General features: G+C 44.5%; 1 protein-coding gene across 7 annotated transcripts in view; it reads left to right on the top strand.

Moving 5' to 3' along the window:
- The window catches only part of COL6A3 (collagen type VI alpha 3 chain), a 114725-nt gene that overhangs the window by 12588 nt on the left and 78723 nt on the right, over positions 1-23414 (top strand). For 5 of the 7 annotated variants that reach the window (XM_030580387.1, XM_030580389.1, XM_030580388.1 and 2 more), the window contains exons 2-4: positions 12509-12632; positions 14033-14650; positions 19168-19770. In XM_030580387.1, coding sequence (XP_030436247.1) covers positions 12545-12632; positions 14033-14650; positions 19168-19770 — 1309 coding nt within the window. In that variant the 5' untranslated portion in view covers positions 12509-12544. The remainder of the gene's footprint in view (positions 1-12508; positions 12633-14032; positions 14651-19167; positions 19771-23414) is intronic. The other 2 variants (XM_030580391.1, XM_030580392.1) reach the window with 2 other exon arrangements.

The raw sequence follows: 23414 nt of genomic DNA, 5'->3' as shown, positions 1-23414 counted from the left end.
TCAGCGCAAGCAAATGTTCCGCAGTTCCAAGTTTACTAATAGCTTGTCATCCCCACAGGGATCTCAGTCCCAACTTTCTCACATTTGCAAACTGGTGGCTCAATCCTTATCAAGCTTTCACACACTGAGAAAAAAAACTTTCCATGAAAATTTAAGGAAGTTCCCAAGGAAAAAAACTTTGTTAACATGGTAGTAAATCTGTAAATAAATATCTACCACTTTCAAACAATATTATTCGAACGCTGACGTTACAATATAACAAAACATTTGAAAGGAAAGATATTCAGAGGTGTGGTTGCTTGAAAGTCAGGAACTTAGAAGGCTGTAATGCAAGAAGCCCGTTTGCCATAATGTCTGGAAGGGCTTAATCATGAGTGGACCTGCATGACTACACAGCGCAGTAAGGGACATGTGGTATCCCTTATTTCCCTACACAGGCTTCGTGCATCACAGGTTACGACACAGTGCACAGAATAGCCACTAGGAAGTTGCTACCCTTCCTCTTCTTGTGCTGCTGGGTTGGGAGTGGGCGAGAAGGGGTGGGGAATGGGTGGATTCTTGGTTCTCCCCTCCCCACCTTGAACGCATTGGCCTGCAAAGCTGAACTGACGTGCAAGGGGAAGTGAGCTGTGATAGGGACAAGGCTGGTGCAGTTTACTTCCCCCATGCAGCAAGGGGGAAGCAGTTGGTCTTTGTTTGGTTTCTACCCTGCTCTTGAGGCAGTGTGAGCCCTTTCTAAGGGCAGACTGCAGGTTTCCAATACCTTTAACTCTGCTCCTTCTCTTACCGGTAGAACGGTTTCATTTCACTCCCCCTCTTGTGCTGGGGATTCATAGAGTGCTCACGAGCATAGCTTCCTGGATGTCTGTGTGGCCCCATTAATCTTCTAAACCATCAGGCTATCCAGGTCCTCCCACTCTTGTCTCCAAGCCTTATGCCACGCAGTGCCCCCGACTGATCCTGTCTGCCACGCCCCGCCCTTTCCCTCCTGCAAGTCTTGCTGCAAGCCTTTCCCTGGCACTTCTGAGCATGCCCGTGGGAGGGACGTATGAGGAAGGTGAAGGAAAGGATGAGGTTATTAGAGTGCTGATGGTCACAAGACATGTGCATCGACAGCCTCAGCAACGTCATTTGCTGATTCCTGTGGCCTTCCTCCACCTATCCCCTCCTCACCCCTCAGTTGGTGTTTATCTCTTTTCCTGGCATGGCTTGTCTAAACTTAGACCCCCTAGCCTGTGAGCCAGGGGCCTGCAGGGCCCTGCTAACTGAGTAAGGCTCTGCGGGGGTGCAGCAATCTACTTATTGTGCAAGCAGCTCGAGGATCGGGGTTTTAGATGGGAAGCTCTTTGGGGCAGGTTTTGTCGATTCAATCAGTGTACAGTGCCCAGCACAAATGAGCGCCCTGATTCCTAACTGGGGCCTTCAGGCTGTACCCTAAAAAATAATAAACTGGAGTAACACATTGGTGAATCAGGCCCTTTGGCCTTAGCTGTAGAAATCAATAATTAAATCAGAGGACCCTAAATTAGCTTCTTAGGTTCCCCCCCAAACTAGCAGATGCTGCCTACACCAAAATGTATTTCTGTGTCTCTAAGGAGCCCAGCAGTTTCAGTAACTGAGCCGAATAACACATTGCACCAAGGTATGAAATATTATTATTACTTGTACATCACCACCGAACAGTGACTGCCATTGAAAATCAGCCCACTTCAATTTAGGTCCCTAAATATGGAGCCAGATCCTCAAAGGTATTTAAGTGCCTAATTCCCATTGGGAATCAGGCACCTAAATGCCTTTGGAGGTCTGGGTATTTGGTAACTAATTCCAAGCATCCAAATTGGAAAAGTCTCTGCACTTCATTTTAAAAATTAAGCCCACTCCCGCTCCCACTGAAGAACTGAATGACCAGCTATTAACTTCAGTGGAAGCGGGCTTGGGCCCAGGCTTGTCACCCAGGCTTGCTTACAGCAGAAGGCATAGCAAGACAGAGGCATGCATTACCTTTCCAGCAGCCTTCCTCATTGCTTCCCTCCCAGGAGTGATTCCAAGCTGGCAGGAAGCTTCATTCTCTCTGACCTCCCCCTTACTTCCTGCTTACTCTGTGCAGCTGCTAAACTTTCACCATTACTAAGCCAGTGACTCTCTCTTGTGATTGGGACAGCGACATAACAGTGTTGCCAGCAGGATTGCTAGGTGTCCGATTTTCGATAGGAACTCCCGGTCGAAAGGGGACCCTGGAGGCTCCAGTCAGCACTGGTCAGCTGTCAAAAGTCTGGTCGGTGGCACAGTGGGGCTAAGGCAGGATTCCTACCTGCCGTGGCTCCGCATGGCTCCCGGAAGCAGCAGCATGTCCCCGCTCCAGCTCCTACACATAGGGACAGCCAGGGGCTCTCCATGCTGCCCCTGCCCCACGCCCCAGCTCTGCAGCTCCCATTGGCTGGGAACTGAGGCCAATGTGAGCTGTAGGGGCGGCGCCTGCGGAAGGGGCAGCTCACAGAGCTGCCAGGCCATGCCGCCATGTAGGAGCCAGAGAGGGGAAATGCTGCTGCTTCTGGGAGCTGCCTGAGGTAAGCGCCACTCAGAGCCTACACCCCTAACCCCTCCCACACCCCAATCCCCTGCCCCAGTCCTGATCCCCTTCCTGCCCTCCAAACTCCATGTACCAACTGGGAGCACCCTCCAGCACCCCAAACACCTCAACCCAGCCTCACCTCAGAGCCCACACCCCGAGCCCAAACCCCTCACCTCTCTCACACTCCAACCCCCTGAGCCAGCCCAGTGAAAATGAGCGAGTGAGTGAGGGTGGGGAAAGCAAGTGACAGAGGGAGGGGGGATGGAGTGAGCAGGGGGGTCTTGGAGAAGGGGTGGGGTAGGGGTGGGGCCTCAGAGGAGGGGTGGGAAGGGGTCAGGGCAAGGGTGTTTGGTTTTGTGCGAGAAGAAAGTTGGCAACCCTAGTTACCAGCTCTCAGCTTTTCTCATGAAGGTTGATGTTTTACTTAATATCCCTATTCCTGGAGTCATGTTATTATGTGAGGCTCTCAGCTGCCATTTAAAATAAGTTTCTAGCCCTCATGGGTACAGGGAAAAGCTTGAGAATGTGACCTGAATGCATCCCAAAGGTGCAAAAAGCTGAAGGCAAATAAAAAGATTAACAAATGTACTTTGTAAACTATCTCGTGATATTCAAGTCAGTCTTATTTATATTTTGGGGTCCAGCTCATGATTTTTAGATATGTGGGGCTGACAATCTGGGGTATATAGAGTGAGAAGAATAATGTTTGCCTATATTGCAGGAGTGTTGCAAGGAAATTTAAGGTTTTGAAAGCCCCTTGAGATCCACAGAGGAAGACTGAGTAAGAGGGAGGATGGTCTTGTGGTTAAGTCCTTGGAGTGGGAGGCTGGTGAACTGGCTTCAATGCCTTGATTGACCTCAGCCCTTCTGGGTGAACTAGGGCAAGTTACTTGGTTGAGATTTTCCAGGCCACCTGTAGACTTAGATGAAAATGAATGGGAATTAGGTACTCAAATTGCTGAGGCAGCACTGAAAATCCCACCTTTAGTTCCTTTGTGCCTCAGTTCCCCATCTTCCTAATAAGAATAACAACATCTAGCTCTTACATGGACCTTTTCATCAGTAGATCTCAACACACTTTGCAAAGGAATTCAGCACTATTATCCCCATTTTAAAGATGGGGAAAGTGAGGCACAGAGCTGGGACTAGAACCCAGTCTCCTGAGCTCTATTGTACAATTCTGCCTCCCATCCCATCCCAACGGTATCATGAGGAGAAATAAAGTAAAGACTATGAGGCACTCAGAGACTACGGTAAATAAGGGCTGTATATATATTAGATAGACAGACTGACACTGTATTTTCTTTCTTCCGTTGTCTTGTCTATTTGGACAATAAACACTTTGGAACAGGGACCAGCTCTGTGTATATGAACAGTGCCTGGAATAATGGATGGTTAGGGTCTGTATGAATAATAACAGGAGGGCTTTATAAATGCAACACGACAGTGCTGCTGCTAAGTTGCAGACACCTTTTTCACTAATGCATGAGGGGGAGAAAGTCACATTGTAGTAAAGTATCATTGATACTTAATTATTTGGTCTTTATTAACAGCACATGGCGTGTACAGGTGGGTTTTTTTTGAGATTCTTTTAGGTCTTTTAACGCTCCACAATATTTTTTTCTTCCTAGCCTCGGACTAGAATGTGCAACCTAAACATACTAAAAAGTGTTTCCTTCATATTAAAGAACCTCTTACAAATATATTTTTTTATGGTATGCTGTATTTCAGAGCCTGTAAACAATTTAGGAAAATGACTTACAGCTGTTTAATATTAAAACAGAAAACCAAAATTGTTCGGATGGGCCCTTTCATATTAGCTGGAAACAGATTGTCTCAGTTTGTGAATATTCTTTCCCATCTCCCTACAGACCAGCTGTAATATACTGTGGCATGTTTGATAAGATGAAATACAGGTCTAATATAATATACCTTTCAGAAAAAATTGCAACAGAAAAGCTTCAAAAACATCCTCCAACGAGAAACTGCTGAACTGGAATTAATTTGCAAACTAGATACCATTAACTTGGGCTTGAATAGAGACTGGGAGTGGCTGGGTCATTACACAAAGTGAATCTATTTCCCCATGTTAAGTATCCTCACATCTTCTTGTCAACTGTCTGAAATGGGCCATCGTGATTATCACTACAAAAGTTTTTTTTCCCCTGCTAATAATAGCTCATCTTAAATTAATTAGCCTCTTAGAGTTGGTATGGCAGCTTCCACCTTTTCATGTTCTCTGTAGTATATAGCTCTTCTTACTATATGTTCTATTCTATGCATCCGATGAAGTGGGCTGTAGCCCACAAAAGCTTATGCTCAAATCAATTTGTTAGTCTCTAAGGTGCCTGTTCTTTTTGAGAAAAATATCAATCTTCTTATCAAATGAAAGATGTTATTCACATTTGGGTGAATAAGGACAGCAAAATTCTGAAGCCACTTTTTGGCTTATGCATTTTATTTCAGATATTTGATTAATAGCAGACCTCATTTTAATCCCAATTGATGAAACTAATGTTAATAAACAATCACAGCATGAAACATCCACTTGTCCAGTATTTCTAGAATCCCACTTTCCCACAAGGGGATTTTACCAGTATGATTTAATGGGAGGTCAGTGTTAACTGTTCTTCTCATTTTTTTTTTGCAAATCTAGCTCCTACAAATACTTACGTATTTGAGTCATTTTACACAGGTGAATAAACCCATTGAATTCAATGGCTGGGACAATTCACACGTGTAAGCTTTTGCAAGGTCAGTCTGCCAGTTACTTCAGTGGGGCCAGGATTTCACCCCTTTTTGCAGTTTGGAAAGGATTATGCAGTAGTCTTCCAAGAGAGCAATCTGTGGCAAGGTCCTACAAAGAAAGGAGGAGTCAGCTGGCTCAGTGACCAGATGTTCAAATAGATAACAGCTTTGTGTGAAACAGCACGGAGTTCTCCAATGGTTAGCATGTAATTGTCACAGGATCTTCCTGCGTGAACTACTATCTTACAGTTGACAGACTGATTGAATGTAAAATATATCGGGCCAGATCCTCAGCTGGTATAAATCAGTGTAGTTCCAGTAAAGCTAGCGGTGCAACATTGATTTTATACCAGCTGAGGCACTGGGCCCAGATTCTCCAAGGTATTTAGGCACCTTACTCCCATGGGAATTCCCAAGGATTACATTACTTTGTTGAGGTCCTAGAATGATGATGGTTTAATATTTGTGTTGGGCTTGCTCCCAGAGGCCCTGGCAACATGTTGCTTTTTTAAATGTTATATCTCCCTTGTTTCCTGTTTGTAGTCACAGTTCACCAGGATTAGAAATAAAGATCCAGGTTGCCCCTTCCATGGAGGAACATGCCAGAGAGGGCCAGAGTTGGCGGACATAGGGTGACCAGATAGCAAGTATGAAAAATCAGGATGGGGGTGGGGGGTAATAGGAGCCTATTTAAGAAAAAGACCCAAAAATCAGGACTGTCCTTATAAAATCAGGACATCTGGTCACCCTAGGCGGGCATCCCCTGGGTTTTCAGGCACTCTTCTCTCTCTAATGGGAGGAATTTGGGGGTAGACTCAGAGTGGCTGGGCACAAGGCTCCCCCACCCCATAGATCTATGGGGAAGGGCATTTCCCACATAGGCAGGTGATCAGCAGTGTGGATGGTGCATGACAGAGCTGGACCATCCTTCCCTTTGAAAGCAGGGCTCCATCACCTCAGCAACCCTTTGTAGGCGCTTAGAAATAGTCGGCTTGATTGGCCACTGAGTTTCTCCAGCTTCCTGGCAGTGTAAACCTACTGGAATTGCATCATCGAGGCATAAGACTGGTGGAAAGCAGTGGGGAATCAACTCCCCAAGTAAATCAGTTATGAAAATAACCCGGCAGGGGCTGTTGGGGAACAGTGACAGATAGAAGCCTACAGGTGTTAAAGCTGCCACTGCTGCTATCTTCAATCAGGATTTCTGGGCAGCAGAGCAGCAAACGCTACTGCAGAGAGTGGCTGCCCCCATGCTTCATCCTGTCTGGCCTCCTTCCCGCCACGTTTCAGAGGGAAGACAGCCCCTGAAACACCTCTGGAAGGGATTTCTCAAGGCTGTTAGGGAGTGGTGAGATGATAATGGCCTGGTAGGTATCCCTCCTTCCTTTCCTCCCAGCTTGGAAGAGTTTTGTCTTGCTTTGACTGGATTGGAACCTTTGCTTGTCAATTAAAAATGGTCATAATGCCCTGTGCTATGTTGGTTGCCTTTAAAAGGCCACGCTGCCTTACATGTGGGTTGGGAAATAATTGCAATGTCTTGCCTATTGCTTTGGGTTAGCTGTTGGTATATGTTAACTTTTTAATAGCAAGTACTTCATAGAATTGGAAGGGACCTCAAGAGATCATTTAGTCCAACCCTCTGCTCAAAGCAGGGCTAATCCCCAAATGGCCCCCTCAAGGATTGAGCTCACAACTCTGGGTTTAGCAGGCCAATGCTCAAACCACTGAGCTATGTCTCCCCACCATCATTGCTTGGGGTAATGATTGTTTGCTAACAAGGAAATAAAGTGCTGCCTTTGATTTTTCTTATTCAGTGGCTTTAATGCTGTGAAGCAAAGAAGTGCAACTAGAAAGAGTGGCAGGATAACCCAGCTGTTCATATAATCTGGGAGAGTAAACACTGTGAATTCTTTCACCCGAATAGGAAGAAAAATGTGTGTCTTGTGGGCTTTCAGTAATTCATCACAAAGCAAGTGAGCGTTTCCTATATCTCTAGCAGTTCCTTGAAACACATAGGGCCAGATTCTCAGCTGGTGCAAATCAACCGTGTTCCGTGGAAGTCAATGGAGCAACACTGATTTCATCAGCTGAGGATCTGGCTCAGCATACCTCCTCAAGTTTCAATTGAAACCCAGCGGGACAATCATGAAAAGAGCATGTGTGAAATTGTCCCACTGTGTGCAATTAACTTCTCAGGTGCTGCTTTATTTGTGCATTTCAGATGATCGAGGGATTTATTTCCAGCTGGTTTTTTGGTCAGCTGTTTGGCTTCCAAGGCTTTGTTACAAAATCTTGTTATTCTTTTCATTGAAGGTCTTGGATTCCCTTGTATCACTTAGGAGCACTGAGTTAATTGAGCTGGCAAGAACAGCAGAAAACAGTGAATGTAATTTTTTAAAGCTGACTTGGTTTAATCATTTGGCTTATTTGAATCTCTTCTGGCTCATTTGATTGCATCATGTCCTTCGGGGGGAAGAGAAATATTAAATCAGTACATTTTATACTTGGATGATATTTATCAGTTACAAAGTATTCCTGGGGTATGCTATTTAAGATTGGAAGCAAGTCTTAAATCATAAACTCACCACCAGTATGGCAGCATATCTGCTGTCACACTAAGGGCTATATTCTTCCAGCTGATTTGCCATGTGGATGTCAGATAAAAAGCTTACATAAAGTATTATCTTGGCTACAACATATAAAGTTATTCTTGGGACACTTCCATATTCGTACTACGGGATCATCCCCACACAGGAGGGGATTCCACAGAGGGGACCGGAAACGTGCAAGATTCCTGTAGTTATTCTGCAGATCAGAAGAATTAAGGTGCTTGAACTTGGAATGAGGTTTCCATGCCTGCCTTTGAGGTCCCTTAAAGGGTGAAGTGAGTAGAATTGCTATCCCAGGCAGATTGTCAGTCTGGCAGTGGCTTAATAAGAAAAGAACTAGCAATAGAAAGAAATGTTGATCAGTGCACGATGCTCCTGACTGGGTGGCCTCCAATGGCCAGCTGTAATCCTAACTTTTTTTTTAAATGGGGGAACTACAGTTAACTAAGTGAAGCACAGGTAAAGAGTGGATCGTCCAAGTCCTTGACAGAGGTCTAACTATACAAACTCCTGAGCCACAGAGACTGTGGCTTAGATCCTGGCCCATGCTAAGGTCATTGAATTGCCAGAGTGGCACAAAAGGATCTTAAAACCTCCTTATATGGGGATCTGGGATTCCCTCCAACCCCCATGCTTGTCATTCCCGAATTTTTCCTTGTGCTGTAAAATAACCCGGCTGGGTGCGATCACAGACTTTGTCCCTGGGCAGGTTTTAGTAACAGGCAGCCACATAATGTCTAACGTCGCATCACACGTTGCATCTAGTGGGGAGGAATATGGGGGGCTCAGGTGGAACCACCCCTTCCCCCCTTTGGACCTACCAGACCAGAGCTGTGTATGTTAAAGAAACACTAGGACCTCTGTGGTTTTCCCCGTGGGCTGTGGGAAGAAAGCACTTGCCAGAAGGAGCCAGCCCCCGGGGCCATAGGCACTGAAACCATCAGGAGTAGGCAGCCAGGTCTGACATCATCAAAATGTTCACTATGGTTTTGACAGGACATTCTCTTCCCTGTGCGGATTGGCTGCTTGCTCCAGCCCATCCTGCCCTCTTCCCCTCAGCCTCATTCCACCTGCCTGCCACACTTCCCTCCGTCTTCTCCCTCACCCTCCCCTTGCCCTTCGGCTCCGCTAAGCCGCTCCCAGCACTGCTCCCAGGGAAGGCTGCGCTCTGAGGGTGAGAACCCCGGGGTGTGTTGTATCAGCTGTCTCCTCCAGTGCCCCCTGCTGACGGTCACGCCGCTCCCAGGGTGGGGCTGTCTCGCAATTCACCCTCCAGCCAGGTCACATTTTAGACACACCCCTTCCGGGGTAACAAAAGTCCAACTAAAAGTCCCAACGGAAAGGATCCATTTACCCACTTTGGGGCTATTCCTCCACCCACCCTTGAGGCTCAGTCTTCAGCCCCACTCTGGGCTTAGTACTTCTTATCTTAGGCCTGTGCGCCCTGTTCTTGGGGCTGCTAGGGGAACCCCAACCCACCGTCTGCTAGGGGCTCCAGTCCAAGGACCCTGTATTAAGCAACTCTTGCAGACATCTGTTTATTTGGGCCACATTGTATGTCTGAGCCCTTTGTGCTGCTTCCCTCTAGCCTGTGCTTAACACAGCCTCCCCTCTGGTTCCCAGGCCTCTGGCTTCTCCTTGGGTCCTCCTAGCTCTGTCTTTTTCTCGTTCAGGACTGCCTCCATGCCTTACCCCCTCTCCCGGGCCCACCACAGGGAATAATTCCAGCCCTGTGGCCTTCTTCACACTGTCTTCCCCAAACCTTTTCCAGAGAGCAGCGGCTGCGCACCTCCTCTCTCCTGAGTTTCTCTGTCCTGGGTCCCTCTCCTGGACCACCCCGTAGCTTTCACTTCCTCCTTTTGTGAGGAGGACCCAGCACCTCCCCAGCTGGGCCTGACAACCAGTCAAACCCGACATGTCCTCCAGGAGCAGCCAGGTGGGCTAATTGAGCTCTCTCTCCTGCTAACCCTTTGGTCACCCCATCCCAGCCACCCCAAAACATGTTAAAAGAAGCTGGTGCTAACATACTGTTGGCCTGTCATCACTCTGGTGACTCTGCTTGGGTGCTCCAGCCCTTCCCCTACCCTTTGCCTGCCTTAGCTATTTAGACTGCAGGCTCTTTGGGACAGGGATTGTTTCCTGCTCTATGATTGTACAGCTCCTGGCGCAACGGGCCCTCAAGCTTGATTGGCCACTGTAATAAGTAATACATAATAACAACAGAGGCATAGCCATTTTCCTGTTGCACTTGGAAGGAAGCATCTTGGCCTGGCTGTGACCAGGACATAATATAGTTTGCTTTCAGCCTTTTTGAATTTCTTTATGCTTCAGTTATGCTGAACTCTCTTTTATAATGGATGCTCCTGGACCTAATGATTATTCTTATTTCTTATTTGCGTTGCGGCCGTACTTAGGAGCCCTGATCATGGCGAGGTGCTGTACACACCCACTCAACAAAAAGGTGTCTCCTGTCCCAGCAAGCTCACAATCGTCTCTTGGTGACAGTCACATGCCACCAGTCTTAGAAAAGAAAGAGTGAGAAACCACAGTGAGATGCCCAGCTGGCATTTATTGGCATAGCTCCGTTGACATTGGTGGAGCTATGCTGCTTTGCATCAGCTGAGGACCTGGCCCTTGCTGACAGATTTTATGGAAATGTTTTCTGCTCCTGCTGGTTTCCTATGACAGAACATGCCTCTGTTGGAGCCAGTAGGCTCCCTGTGTCTCTCTGCTCTTTCCTTTGCATTTAGGGCTAGATCGTGGGTTAGGCAGTACATCTGGCAGGGTTGCCAGGATGACTAAGAAACTCCTTTATGCCCCTATGTTGGTTACCCAGGCTTTGGGTCCAGGTGCACAGAAGTGAGCAGGAAGGGAGGGGTGCGGCATGGATGCCAGGCTCCGCCTCCTCAGTGCACAGGCCTGTACTGCTAAACCAGTGCATGGGGAAGGAGAGTAGGAATTTGTTGCTGTACAGGCCATGAGTAAGTTACTATTCCATGGAGCATGGAGGACAGAAGTGGGGTACCATGTGTTTCCTGGAACAGAGCAGTAATGCACCGTCCCTTCCTATGGGCTGGGGCCTGGTGGCATGATCTAGCCCTTATGTAGGAAGGGGCTCTGATCAGTGCTCCACCAAACTTCATCTCTGCAGCGCTGTCTGTTTCCCACTATTTGTGGTATCTTCTGCTCATATGAAAATGTTTTCCTTATCAGATTGCCATTTCCCATTTGGCGAACGCTGTCTCTCTTTTGAAATTCACACACCTGGTTTTTGCCTGTCAATACCCACTTCCATCTTCTAAATGACGTATCATGCCAAAACATGTCATAATTTGTGCATCAGCAATGCCAGCAGCACACATCCAAATACTGTTGTATTTAAGTGATGCTACAAACCCCCCAGAAGTCATATAAAAGGTCGGGAAATGGGACAGAACGAATGTCATCGAGAACAGAGCGTAACCTGTTACGGGACAAATCTTCTTCCCAGTTACCCCAGTGGAATCCTATTGAAGGCAGTGGGCTAAATTCAGCCTTGGCATAACCAGCACAGCTCCCATTGAAATCAGAGGGCATTATGTGTTCTGATGCCAGTGCCGAATTTGGTCCAACTACATTTCACTGTAACCGCGAAGAGAATTTGTCCCGGTTATGGTACCTTTTCATTCACAGACCTCTAGCAGAAGTCAGCGTGAGTTCTAAGTAAAACATTAATACCAGGAGAGGAATTTTTGGTATTTACTAACAGGGATGGGAGGGCTTGTGGCGGGCGATGATGCTCCATTGTTACGCCTCCGGCTGGTCATCTCAAGAATTAGCTCTCTCCTCAGCCTGGAGTGCCCTTTACAGGCTGGTGTCTCACCTGCCGCTGGCCCCGTGCCCCTCCCGGACCCTGGAGCCCTCCTATGTCAGGATTCTGCCCCCACAGTAACCCACAATCTGGGTCTCCTCGCCCACAGGAAACCCCTATCCCCACCTTGCCTCAGTGGCTACTGCCAGTCATCATCTAGCCCCCCCCTCCCTGGGGCAGACTGCAGTCTGTAAACCACTCATCATCAGCAAGGGGGGTTGGACCAGCTGCCTCTACCTATATCTGGGCTGCACCTTTGCAACCCCAGTACCCTTCCTGGCCTTTCTCAAGGCCTGCAGCCTGGGGCTTTCCAGCCTTGAGTTCCCTGGCTCCTCTGGCCTTTCCCCAGCCCTGCTCCACTCTAGGTACCCTGCTGAGCTCCCAAGCAGCCAGACCTGTCTCTCTCTGAAGCTAGAGAGTGTGTCTCTTTAGCATCTTTAGTTGTGGCCTGATTGGGACATGGCCTGACCTGTGGCTGCTTCCCCCAATCAGCCTGGCTTTTCCCACTGCAGCCCTCTCCAGGGCTGCTTTATCCCCTTCAGGCAGGAGCGGGGTGACCACCCGCTACAGGGCTATAAAATCCTTAATCCATTGACGTCAGGGGAGAGTGGCACTGGGGACAGCATGGGTCTGAGGCCTTACTTACGCCCCTAACACTGTATCGTGAGCTCTGGTGAGCTCTGGTGTGAGAATACCTTTTACACTGATAATCTCTCTATTCCTCTTTAGATCACACATTTGGTGCTTTGAAAAACAAAACAAAAAATGAGGAGACATCGGCATTTGCCGCTTGCGGCAATCTTTTGCCTCATGCTCTCAGGCTGTTGCATGGTTGATGCTCAGCAACAGGAAGGTAAGGCTCAGACATCCTTAGAGGATTTGTTATTTTCCAGAGTTTGATGATATTTCCTGTTGTGTTTATGGACTGTTTTAAAATGTGCATGTTGAAAATATATGGTGACCTGTCAAGGTTTTTGACTGAGAGTTAGTCCGAGCATAGTAGATGCTTATCGATTCCTCACAAGTCAGTCAGCCTGAATGCCAATTCATAGACACATGCCGGAGTGGACTCCCAAGTTATCCTAAGCATGCAAAGAGTAAATGGTGTCAGTCTGATGTTGCTTTGTGTTGCGAGTGGAGCATTTGCATCTACTGGGTTGACACTCTATGTATTGTCTATGCTTCTTGGCAAAGGTATTTTGAGTCCCTTATATGACCGAAAGCATGGGAAGAAAAACGGAATATTGCAATGAAAAGAACACCCAACTCCCAGCTGTTGCCACTGAGTGGGCAGAAAGCTTCCTTAGTTTTCTGAAGGGATCTAATAGCATCTTTTGGATTGTAACTAGTTTATTAGGAGTTCATGGGGAGCAGAAAACACTGGGAACTCAGTATACAGAGCCCAGTTCTGCACCTTCATCCTTATGGACACTAGCAGGGGATTCTTGTCCAAGCAAAGGTTACAGGGTTTGGATCATAGAGCATAAATTGCCTGTAAGCAATACTCATGTATATTAACATTACTTAATACCTAAGCCTGCGTTTTGACTAGTGGAGAAGATTTCCTGGTGCTAACAATCCATGCTCCAGGAGTTATTTAGTGGAAAGTTGATCCTTTAATGGTTTTAGGCCTGGATCCTGCAAAGCATTGAAGCATGTGTGTGACTTTAAACTCATTTGTAATCCCGCTGACCTCAATGGTCCAGATCATCAAAGGTAGTTAGGTGCCTATGGGAGTTAGGCACCTAAATACCTTGTAGGATCTGGGCCAATGAAACTAATCATATGCCTTTGCATCAGTGGACCAGGGCTTTCGCCACAGCCCACGGTAAGGGCAGGGGAGGAGTCATGCCACTCCAGTGAAAGTGCACAGGGGAATTGTCCCAGCGATAAGTATAATACCCCTGTAGTGCAGAAGGGGCATCATCTATGGAAGAGTGCAATGCATGCTGCTTCCCATGCTAAATGTCCTAATTTCTCACCCTGGTGCTTTGGGAGTGCCGGGTCTGGGACTAGTTCTTGTGCAGGTGGAAGGGAGGATGACTTTTCGCATCTTTCCCCCTCCTGGTGTCCCTGCGCAGAGCTATTCGCAGTCTAGCGTCAAATGATCCTTTTGTCTTGTACCAGGTTATACGGGGAATAAGGGGCTTCATTTGATAATGCAAAATAGGCCATGTCTGAGGAAGGGTTTGGGCAACATGGACTTATTCAACTGACCTGTAGAAAATCCTAAACCAATCTGTTTTTTTAAAGATGTCAGAATCGTTGCTGCTGCTGATATAATATTTCTAGTGGATTCCTCTTGGAGCATTGGAAAGGAACATTTCCAACTTGTTCGAGAGTTTCTGTATGATGTTGTAAAATCTTTAGCTGTGGGAGGAAATGATTTTCGTTTTGCCCTGGTCCAGTTCAGCGGAAACCCACACACAGAGTTCCAGTTAAATACGTATCACTCTAACCAAGATGTCCTGTCCCATATTTCGAACATGCCTTATCTGGGGGGAGGCAACAAGACTGGAAAAGGATTAGAATACCTAATCCAAAACCATCTCACTAAAGCTGCTGGAAGCAGAGCAAGTGATGGCGTCCCCCAGATTATTATAGTGTTAACGGATGGACCATCCCAGGATGATGTCGCTCTGCCATCATCTGTCCTTAAGTCTGCTGATGTAAACATGTTTGCAATTGGAGTGCAGGATGCAATGGAAGGGAAATTAAAGGAAGTAGTGAGTGAACCCCGAGATATGCACCTTTTCAACATAGAGAATATTACTTCTCTCCACGCCATAGTAGGAGACTTAGTGGCAAGTGTTTGCACATCCCTGACTCCAGAAATGGCTGGAGGAAAAGGAGTGATTAAAGACATCACAGGTAATGGCAAACTGCTGTGCTGAGACATTGCCATACTGATCCTTGAGATAAGTATGGTAATTGCTGGTATTGCACTGTTTAAAGCCTTTGTAGGGGAGGATGAAGATGGACGTTCAAAGGTTTAAAAACAAAGGTTTCCAGGCAAATCATACAGTGAAAGCCTGTCACTGTTTGCAAAATATACTGACCTCCCTGCCAGATTATTAAATCAAGCATTGTCTAGGTCTGTGAGTCAGCGATAGGAAAAAAGCATCACACTTCCTAATGCAGGCCCTAAACCTGTGATCCAACCTCCATGGGCACAAAGGTCAGCCTGCTTGCACAGAGCTGATTGCAGGACTCACAGGCAGCCTCACCCTACATTCAATGCTTGGGCCAAACTCTTGCCTGATCACAAAATGCAGGGCTTGTCCCTATTTCAAATGCATGGGCTTAATAATGCGAACAACTGCAGAAATCCCTCCGGGAGTCATTTTTGTGCATTCATTAACAGAACACAGGTTTAGGGATTTTTGTAAGAAATGTTCTTGTGAGACAACTTAGTAGAAACTAAGGATCTTTACGCCTAGCCCATAATATCCACCATTTAATATCTATTGATATAAATGCTAAAGGAGGAGAACACCCTATCAGCTGCCCAGTTGGAAGATGGGAGCTGATAAGCTGGGACTAGGCTGTCATTGATTCACAGTGAAATGTGAAATAAAGGCCTGCAGCAATAACGGCAGCTGTAGAAACATTCCCCATAAGACCTCACTCCAAAACCCATTGAAGTCAGTAGGGAGACTGTCACTGACTTCGGTGGGGCCATGAACTAGTCCTACGTGCATAAAATATATCTAGATAATTGGGTTTGTGAAATGCAGTGGATCACACTTGTCTTGTCTGATTCAAAGCCCCTCGGAGCCAATGGGAGCCACTCCACAGACTTCAGCTGGGTTGGGATCTGGCCTGTAATGAAGTTGTTTGGGGATCATTTTCTCTCCTCAAAACTTCGCTATAAGCAGACTTTCATGATAGGAAGTGAGGACCAGTTTGGCAGATGATCTTCTTCTTGCACTGCAGGGAAGACGCTGTGGGGGGTTCTATTAACCCCTGCACTTCCAGGAGGCACTGATCAGTATGAGGAGCTTCAGGAAGGCCATGCTTGCACTCTCAGAGTGACACAGCTTTAAAAACTCTGACTATTCTTCCTGTAGCTCACTGGAAGCAGATGCGGCAAGAATGGCTCCTTCCTCCTGTTGGCTCCTTGCTTGGTAACAGTTGTGGTGAGACCAGGCTCCAGATATTTTGACATCCCATGCCCACTCTAGGATAGTGGTAGCTTTTCTTCTCCTTTGCTCAGTCTGATCAAAGAAGGTGGGCAAGTTGGTAATCCCCTTTGCAGTGCTGCAGTAGAGCGCTAGAGCAGTAGGACCATCTTGTCAAAGAAGGGAATGTCACCTTGGACCCCACTGACTTCCATGGTGCTGCCCTGGATGCAAGACAGGGCAGAACTGGGCCCAATGAATGAGACAATTTTGCCCCCTTATGTGATTACGAAGTTGGAAAATAACTGTAGGTTCCACACAATAAAGCTGAATGATCAAACCTTTGGTTTTATTCCCGAGACTCCATCTAAACGTCAATAGCCTTTGGGTAATGTAAGACAATAGCGATATACAAGATATAACATTAATCCACTCATTTTGTCTTGTCTAATTAACCTCTCATTTCAGTCCCACCAGTTGCTATCCATCATTGCATGATACTTTGCACAAAAATGCGTGAGCACAGGCCTATTGTTTTGCTAAGTATTTGATGGGGCAAATAGACAGATCATTTGCAATCCATGGGGAAATTAAACTTTTTTCCACCAGTGACCTATGATTTCTCAGTTATAACAAGGGATTTTTTTTGTTATATGAAATAACTATGATACCTGACGCTCTGATTGCACTCTATAGAGAGTTCAATACTTTTGCCACTAAGGGCCTGATCCAGCTCCTACTGAAAACAATTTGCATTTTGCCATTGCCTTAATGTGTGGAGGATTGGGCCCGTATATGAAACATCTTGACAGGTAACTAGACTAATGTATTGAATTCCCTGTTGGTTCATGGACATTTTTCTAGAAGAAAATATTTTTAAGCCCAAAATACATGTTTATTTCTGTGAAGGAGTATATCTAAGGTTACCTCCCTTCAAGACTAATTTTGGCATGTTATTTTTCTACCAATAAAATGAAAGGTAACATTAGTACATAAACTGTGTTTTGTCACTGTGTGATTTACACAACCTAGATATAAATGATAATAAAAATAATGATGCAGCTGATGATCAATGCTGGATGATATTGTGAGCTCCCCTAGACATAGTCCAAGCTGATCATTGGTCTAACATGACTTTATGGTGCCATTCATTTAGCTGGTAATTGACTTTCATTCATTTTATCTTGTGATCCCATGTAGCTGTTTTTGTAAACTTCTCCACCTAAAAAGTGTCACGGCCATTATAATGCATGAAAACTAAGTGTAAGAGGAAAAGCGGACCTTGAATTTGCACTCTAGAAAACACAAACTTTGAACGCCACAGAGCTGGCTAGAGTGAATAGGAAAGTCAGCCTTGAATTTGCCCTGATGCCTACATTAAATCTTAGCTGTCTGTCTAATCTGACACACTTTGCTTAATGGTGTAACAAGCATGCTTTCATTTGTCCTCCATCACTGGCGTGTTCCATCAGTGTGTACGTTAAGTACAAGGTTTTTACAGTGATGACAAATTATCCAACATTTGCATACATTGTATTCTGGTTTCCTCTTGTACAGGAGCTACTCATACTACGATGACCAATGGACACGACAGTCAATAAATTAAATACTATTATTAAAAAGAGGGTCAGGACACATGAAATAGATATGAACAAAACCATGTATTCTTCAAGTTATTTTCTTGGCTTTTTTATTGTTATGTGGGCTGAGTACACCACAGTCTGAAATGATCAATTCAATTAAAAGCTTTCATAGCTTTTGACTAAATCTCTGAGCCCTTAGTAGTTCTTAACCATAGCGAAGTTATTTAATTGGCATTGCTTATGGGGACTGAAATGGCTCATGAGATAAATAAAGGAATAGAGCCTTTTACTGTATCACATATTTGCATCATGTGATGGTATTTCACAGAAATGGCTGCTGGTGAAGACCAGAGGTGAAATCCTGACCTCATCCAAGTTATTGACTTCAGTAGAGCCAGGATTTCGCCTTAGGTGCTTTAAAGCTCAGAGGCAGAGAAGATTTCCAAAATCAACCTGTCAGATATTTATTAATGGCTTCAGGATTGCTTAGTTATATCATGGAAACATTTGTGTCTGCTTTGGGGTATATTCTGCCCTTGATTCATTTGTACAACTCCCATTGACCTCAATGAGCACAAGAAAGGAAGAACAGACTGTTTAGGAAATTCTTAGTCTGCTTTGGTAAGTCCTGCACAAAAAGAGGTCCTGCCTCCTTTTCCAATTCAGAATTCATTTGACGTACATATTCACATTAGTGTTTGTGACCATCCAGGTTATCAGTACGGTTGGATAATTATGTCATGACTGGTTTCATCTGCCTGTTTTAACATGATTCTGCATTATTTGATTGAATATCGAGTGGTCATGCAAAAATACAAAACCAGATACCTGCATTTGTAACCAATGCAAGGTTCTGTGTTTGCACAAAACCACAAATACAAGCACATTTATTTGTGGTCTTCATCTGCATAGTTATTTTACCTGTAATGATAAACTTTCCCCACTAATATTGTGCATGGATGGGACTACTGAGAATAAAGTTCTAAAATTAAATAAACAGTCAATGGCACAGCCTTTTTTTATTGTTGGTCTACAAACACATTTTAGATACTGGTCACTCAGTGTGAAAAAAACAATATATTCAGCCAACATTTCAAACATACAGCAGAATTCCAAATAGAGGCTGAAACTTTCCATATGAAAAGAACTACTGGTTCACTGGCTGTGAATATATTCTTACAGCGTAACAGTAACATTTTGTCTTGAAAAAAGTGCAATGAGATAACTTCTCCAGAATTTAACCCTGATTACAGATTATGTTCACATTTCCACTGACTGTGCAAATGTGTGTTTATGTGTAAATCTGTTTAGTTCTTTTGGGTCTCCTAACTTCTGTAAATATTTAGACAAGTCACTTCCACAGAAATTATCTAGATTTCACAAAATTCTGTGCTCTAGAGTTTCCCCCATGTAAAAATAGTGTCATGGTATTTAACTATAAAAATGAATTTAGATTTTTTCATAATATTATATTGTCTCATGAAACAGATATTTGGTCTGTTAACTCATATTCAATCAGAATGCAGAACTAAGAGGCAAAATTCACTGTCCTTAATAAGCGTGTGTTTTGTTTTCCCATTTTCGTGTTTCTTACTATTTTCCAAAGAAACATGTCAGAACACTGTATGACTGCATGTAATCACTTGTTTTAATGCTTTCACCTTTTGCATTTCTTTTTTTAAAGCGCAAGAATCTGCTGACCTTATTTTCCTTATTGACGGATCAAACAACATCGGAAGTGTCAATTTCCCAGCCATACGTGATTTCCTTGTAAATTTCATTGAAAGACTCTCAGTTGGAACTCAGGAGATACACATTGGGGTGGTGCAGTATAGTGACCAACCCAGAACTGAGTTCTCTTTGAACCGCTACTCCACAAAAGCTGATGTTCTGAATGCAGTGAAGGCACTTAGTTTCCTTGGTGGTGAGGAAGCTAACATTGGTGCAGCACTGGAATCTGTGGTGGAGAACCACTTCACACGGGCAGGAGGCAGCAGAATAGAGGAAGGCGTGCCTCAGGTTTTAGTGCTGATAAGTGGTGGAGAGTCTAGTGATGATATCAGAGAGGGAGTGTTTGCGGTGAAGCAAGCTAGTATATTTTCATTTAGTATTGGGGTCCTGAATGCTGACAGCGCAGAGCTTCAGCAAATTGCTACTGATGGAAGCTTCGCATTTACTGCCCTGGATATTCGTACCCTTGCTGATCTTCAGGAACTCTTACTGCCAAACATTGTTGGAGTGGCCCAAAGACTCATTTTGTTAAATGCCCCAACCTTTGTTACAGAAGGTATGTATGCATTTATAGAATGTTGTATTTCATTGAATGAATGGCCTCTTGCATGTTTAAAACACATCTCTGGTATGTTCTCTGAGGGAGAGAGGAGAAGACACCGGGCTACTTTGAGGAAACACATTAGCCCAGCAGGCGACACGTTGACCTGATACTATCCCAACAGGAGGTTTAAACAAAATAAGCAGGGTATAAAAAAACCAGATGTGAACTTCTCTGATTTGTTAGTCTCTGAAAAATGCTTGTGTCATGGAAACTTACAACATATATTGCTGTAAAGCTTCAATAGAAGGCTTAAGTGTGACATTTGGTCAGGGAAGTTAACAGATGTAAAATTCAGATGAGGATTCTACAGTGCTATAGACAATGATATGACTGCAGATTGGGGTTCATTATTCTTAGTCATTAGCTAAGAAGTAACTAGTAGGGATGGCCCCAACATGCAGCTTTCATATCCAGATCTAGCTTTTGAACAACTGCTATGGTGATAGGCTGTTCAGAGCCAGTTTGGGTTCAGGAAGGAGCTAGTTGGATATGTTTTTCCCTCCTGAAAATGTTGATTTTTTTCACCAAAAACAAACAAAAAAGCCAAAAAAATGTTTTTTTTCTTTTTAGTAATTGAAAACTGAAATGTTTCAGCCGAGACCTGATTTTTTTCCTTTCTTCTCTTTTGTTTTTCTAGTTATTTTGGTTTTCTGACAAGAAATTGAAAATTTTCAGAGGACAGCAGAAATTTTCAGCAAACATTTTCATTTAGTCAAAAACAGTTTTCCACTGAAAAAAGTTTTGATAGAAAATGTCAACCAGCCCTACCTCATGTCCAGTCCTACTATGCCAGATTTCTACATTAAGGGCAAAATTCATCCCTGGGCAAAGGACAATTTCAAGTCCTACACGCTACTTAAGTCCTTTATTTTGAGGACTTAAGTGGCACAACTGAATGACACATAGATGTTGTACAGACCATCTGTACAGGAACGAGGGATAAGTTTGCATTAGAGGGTACCATTACATTGAACTATTTTTTTTTAAAAAAAAAGCAGCCCTCAATTATTTTTAGAGGCAATCCCTATCCTATTAACATAATTTATCCTTAAATACTGTCGCAGAGTTGGTTTGCAGCTTTACATGGAGGCAGTGAAAGCAAAAGTGTCACTTCTCAGTTTAATGGCAATGAAGATTTCAAGTAACACACCCAATCTGTTTATTATTCACAGCATTAACTGGGTTATTCATGCATATATCTGGTAACATGTCCTTGAAATGAAACATACCTGTGCTGGAGTTAATATGTAACACATGAATTTTATGGAACATGCAGGTAATTAGGATCCCTTGGTACTGTCATTTTATAATTGCTTTAATCAAGTTAAATTCGGTAATATATGGTTACCATAATAGACATGAAGTGCCATATTTTCAAAGGCCCCTGTGACGAGTGAGTCTTCCAAAATGTTCATGCATCCATTCAGCCAACGCTCCTTCTGGGTCATGAACATATCCTTTTGTGCATGTCATTACCCAAGTGATATACATAAGAAACCCTTTCTGGATCCAAAGGCCAGTACGGACTAGGGTACATTTTGTATGGTTCACTCACTGCATAGGCATTCGAAAACTTCATCCCAAAATGTTTGTCAGTTACATTCTGAACTATACTATATCATTGGAATTGTATGGGTGTAGCCCAGGGCAGAATTTGGCCCAATACCATATCTCACTACATGGACTCCATTTGTCCGTTGGTAAATGCATGTAATTCTCACTCATGGTAGTTGTTTAATCTAACCATCTGGCCTGATTTCAAAATTTAATTGAGACAGTTTGTTCTTGTTTAGCTAAAAGCGTCCATTCCAAAACCCACTAAAATCAAGCCCAAAGGATCCAGTTAACAGCTCATCTGCGCATGGGGTGGGCAGCAGCTTGGGGATCTGAGTTTAGAACTTTTTTCCAGTTCTTTGATATTTATATTGGAAAGGTTTTTTTTCTAAACATTCTACTCAGAGACTGCTAAGAGTGTAAATTTCAGTCTTCGCAATACCGCACGGTATTCTGTTTCTATTTGTATATTTTCTGTTTACAGCACCGCTCGTTAAAAGAAGTATCAGTTTGAAACATTAGACGACAACTAAGAATATGTGTGTGTCTAGATGTATGGAGACAGAGAGAGAAAAGGAGAGGCTGGAATTTTCAAAAGTGCCTATGGGAGTTAGGCCCTGAAATTCAATGGGAGTTGGGCACCTAATTCCCATCTGTGCCTTTGAAAATTTGCCCACAATGTACAGATTGGATATTATACAGATCAGCGCGAGAAATAAGAAATCATTCCTGCAAGGTGCTAAACACCCCTGTGAAACACCGAGGCCCAGATCTCATAGGTAGCTAGGCCCCTAACTCCCACAGTTGAGGGAGCCCTTTAGAGCCCTCAGCATTTTTCAGAGTCAGGTCCTAATAGCCTGATGCAAAGCCCATTGAACTCAGGGGGAGTATGTCCATTGGCTTCAGAGGGCTCTGGATCAGACTTTAAGAGTCTAACCTCCCCTAAACAGTCTGGAAGAAATGGCTTTGTCTTAATCTTGTCCATTGAAAGAGGCACTATGATGAAGTGGGTTTTTTAAAAAAATTTTTGGGGGGCGGGAGTTTGCAGTTCCTGCATTCCTGTTTTATGAGGAAATGTAGTGTATAATTTGACCATGGCAATCACTTATGCCTTATTGATCACCTTTGTGCCTGCCAAACTCTTTGGATGAGTCACACTAACTTCTATATAAAGTTAAAAGAGGACCCAGGGCCTCCATGTTTGGATATCTAGCTGCTCACAAGCCCAGAGGGTGCTGCTGGCATCTTTCTGGAGGACACAAATCAGTGCTTTAACAGGCCTTATTATTAAGCTGGCATCCTTCCTACATCCAAACCTCTGGCTTTGTGCCTGGCACCCCTCTCCGGTGGAAAACTGATGAGGAACAAAACTGACTGCTGGGGGAACAAATATTGGAAGGGTTTGGAATCTATTCAAGGTTCTGGAAAGCAGCAGAGAGTAAACCACTAATGAATGGTATGTGAATAGCTTAACTTTGGCAGCTTATGTTAGTAACATCCTTTTTAAACTGGGAAGCCTAGGCAGTTAGAACTAGATTGTCTATGCTGGTGGATAATCTAAATCACAGAGTAAGAACTCCTGCATCTAAGGTGACCAGATACCAAGTGTGAAAAATCAGGACAGGGGTTGGGAATAAGAAAAAGCCCCAAATATTGGGACTGTCCCTATAAAATTGGGACATCTGGTCACCCTATCTGCACCCCACACACCCAACTTTGGGTCCAGGGGCACAGGAATAAAACCTGTTCACCTGCTTGCTCTCATCTGGGAGTAGGTGGACTGGTTGTGGGCAGAACCTTGGCTTTACCCTTTAATGTAGTCCAAGTCATGCAGTTCTTAGTCAAGCAAAATTCCCACTGAGTCTTTCAAATCATAGGGCTTTTGCTTGAGAAAGGACGTAAGGCCAAACACTAGTCTTATTCAAAGACAGAATAGATGGGCAGGGGCTCGCTGACTGGCTCAAGGACTGCCATTTCCTCCCCCCCACACGTAGAAGAGTTGCTACTACCACCCATGAGCTGTAGGAGAGGCTATTACTTCT

This window comes from Gopherus evgoodei, chromosome 11 (assembly GCF_007399415.2).
Source record: "Gopherus evgoodei ecotype Sinaloan lineage chromosome 11, rGopEvg1_v1.p, whole genome shotgun sequence".
NCBI classification, from domain to species: domain Eukaryota; kingdom Metazoa; phylum Chordata; order Testudines; family Testudinidae; genus Gopherus; species Gopherus evgoodei.
Note: the sequence above shows the minus strand (reverse complement) of the source record. Positions and strands in the feature narration are given on the sequence as shown.